This window comes from Cnephaeus nilssonii (genome assembly GCF_951640355.1).
Source record: "Cnephaeus nilssonii genome assembly, chromosome: 4".
NCBI lineage: Eukaryota > Metazoa > Chordata > Mammalia > Chiroptera > Vespertilionidae > Cnephaeus > Cnephaeus nilssonii.
Genome location: NC_137075.1, coordinates 32,126,529 through 32,128,391, shown reverse-complemented (window position 1 = coordinate 32,128,391; position 1,863 = coordinate 32,126,529). Strand labels below are relative to the sequence as shown.

The 1,863-nt window shown below is 40.0% G+C and overlaps 1 protein-coding gene across 1 annotated transcript; it reads right to left on the bottom strand.

Annotated features, from left to right (window-relative positions):
* Positions 1-503: 503 nt before the first annotated feature.
* Positions 504-1,624, bottom strand: LOC307097645 (ATP synthase subunit epsilon, mitochondrial-like; the record flags this gene model as incomplete). The annotated part of the gene is made up of 2 exons (XM_079767720.1): positions 504-656; positions 1,607-1,624. 2 exons carry the CDS (start codon positions 1,622-1,624, stop codon positions 504-506), a joined length of 171 nt encoding a protein of 56 aa, XP_079623846.1.
* Positions 1,625-1,863: the final 239 nt, after the last annotated feature.

The window sequence follows — 1,863 nt, the reverse complement described above, 5'->3', positions numbered from 1 at the left end:
CCTTCCACCACCATTTATGCCCCCTATATCCTCCTCCACCTCCCTCTACATCCCCACCCCCACAATCACCACGCTGTTGTCCATTTCCTTGAGTTTTTTTTCCTCTTCTTTTTGTTCAACCTCTCTACCACCCCCATCCAGCCCACTCCCCACCTCCATCCAGCTATCAGCCTCCTCTCTGAGTCTGTCACTATTTTGCTATTTTCTTGTTAGTTCATTTTGCGCATTAGATCCCACATATGAATGAAATCATATAGTACTTGTCTTTCTTTGACTGGCTTATTTCACTTAGCATAATGCTCTCCAGGACCATCCATGCTGTCACAAAGGGTAAGATTTCCTGCTTTTTCACAGCCCAGTAGTATTTCATTATGTAAATGTACCACAGCTTTTTTATCCATTCACCCACTGATGGGCACTTGGGTCATTTTCAATCTGCCATAATATGTGTTCACACATCTTAACCTTGAAAATGTAGCATTTCAAACTTTGGTCAGGGTAGATTATTCCTTTTTCACTTTCACAACTTTTATGCTGCTGCCAGAAGTCTTCTTGGCATTTGCTTTGAATTCTGTTTTCCGTGCGTCTTTCACTGCTTTTGCACAGATCTGGGAGTATGGGATGCAGCTGAGTCCAGCTTGTTGCCAATAGCCACCCTGATGTTGGGCCCAATCACGAGGATGCATCAAAGTCAGCTCAGTGGTGACCCAGGAAGCAGGATTTTGAATCATGTAAGATTATTTGTATTTTTTTTTAAAAATATATTTTATTGATTTTTTACAGAGAGGAAGAGAGAGGGATAGAGAGTTAGAAACATCGATGAAAGAGAAACATCGATCAGCTGCTTCTTGCACACCCCCTACTAGGGATGTGCCCGCAACCAAGGTATATGCCCTTGACCGGAATCGAACCTGGGACCCTTGAGTCCGAAGGCCGACGCTCTATCCACTGAGCCAAACCGGTTTCGGCTATTTGTATTTTTAATTAAATATTTTAATAACGTTATTGAAGTAGAGTTGAGATCAATGGTTTTGCTCATTGGTTACAGCGTCAGCCCACGAACTGAAGGGTCACAGGTTTGATTCCAGTCAAAGGCAGGTACCTCGGTTGCAGATTTGATCTCTGGTCCAGGTTGGAGCACGTGCAGGAGCCATCCAATCGATGTGTCTCTCTCACATCAATATTTCTTTCTCCCCCTCCCTTTCACTCTCTCTAAAAAAATCAATGTTTACTTTCAATAAACTGCACATATTTAAGGTGAGCAATGTGATGAGTTTTGACATGTGTTTATGCCCATGAAACCATCACCGCAATTAAGATAGTGAACATATTTATTACACCCAAAAGTTTCCTTGGGCCCCTTTCCAATTCATCCCTTCTGCCTTTCTATGCCATCCCCCCTGTCTTGGCAACTACTAGTTTGCTTAGTATAACTTTAGATTGGTTGTCTTTTCTATTTTATATAAATGAAATCACATAGTATGCGTTTTTATTGTCTGATCTCTTTCACTCAATGTAATTTTTTTTGAGGCTCACTTACATTGTTGTGTGTATCAATAGTTCATTCCTTTTTATTGTGTGATGGCAGGGTAGCATTTCATTGTACCACAATTTCTTCATCCATTTACCTGTTCATGGACAATAATTTTTGGCTATTACAAACAAAACCCTGATGAATATTAATGTACAAGTCTTTGTATGAGCATATGCTTTCAATTCGATTGGAAAAATATCTAAGAGTAGAATGGCTCAATCATATGGTAGATATACACTGAGTGGCCAGATTATTATGATCTCTGGACACATAATAATCTGGCCACTCAGTGTATATCCTATATAATAAAATGCTAATATGCAAATTAT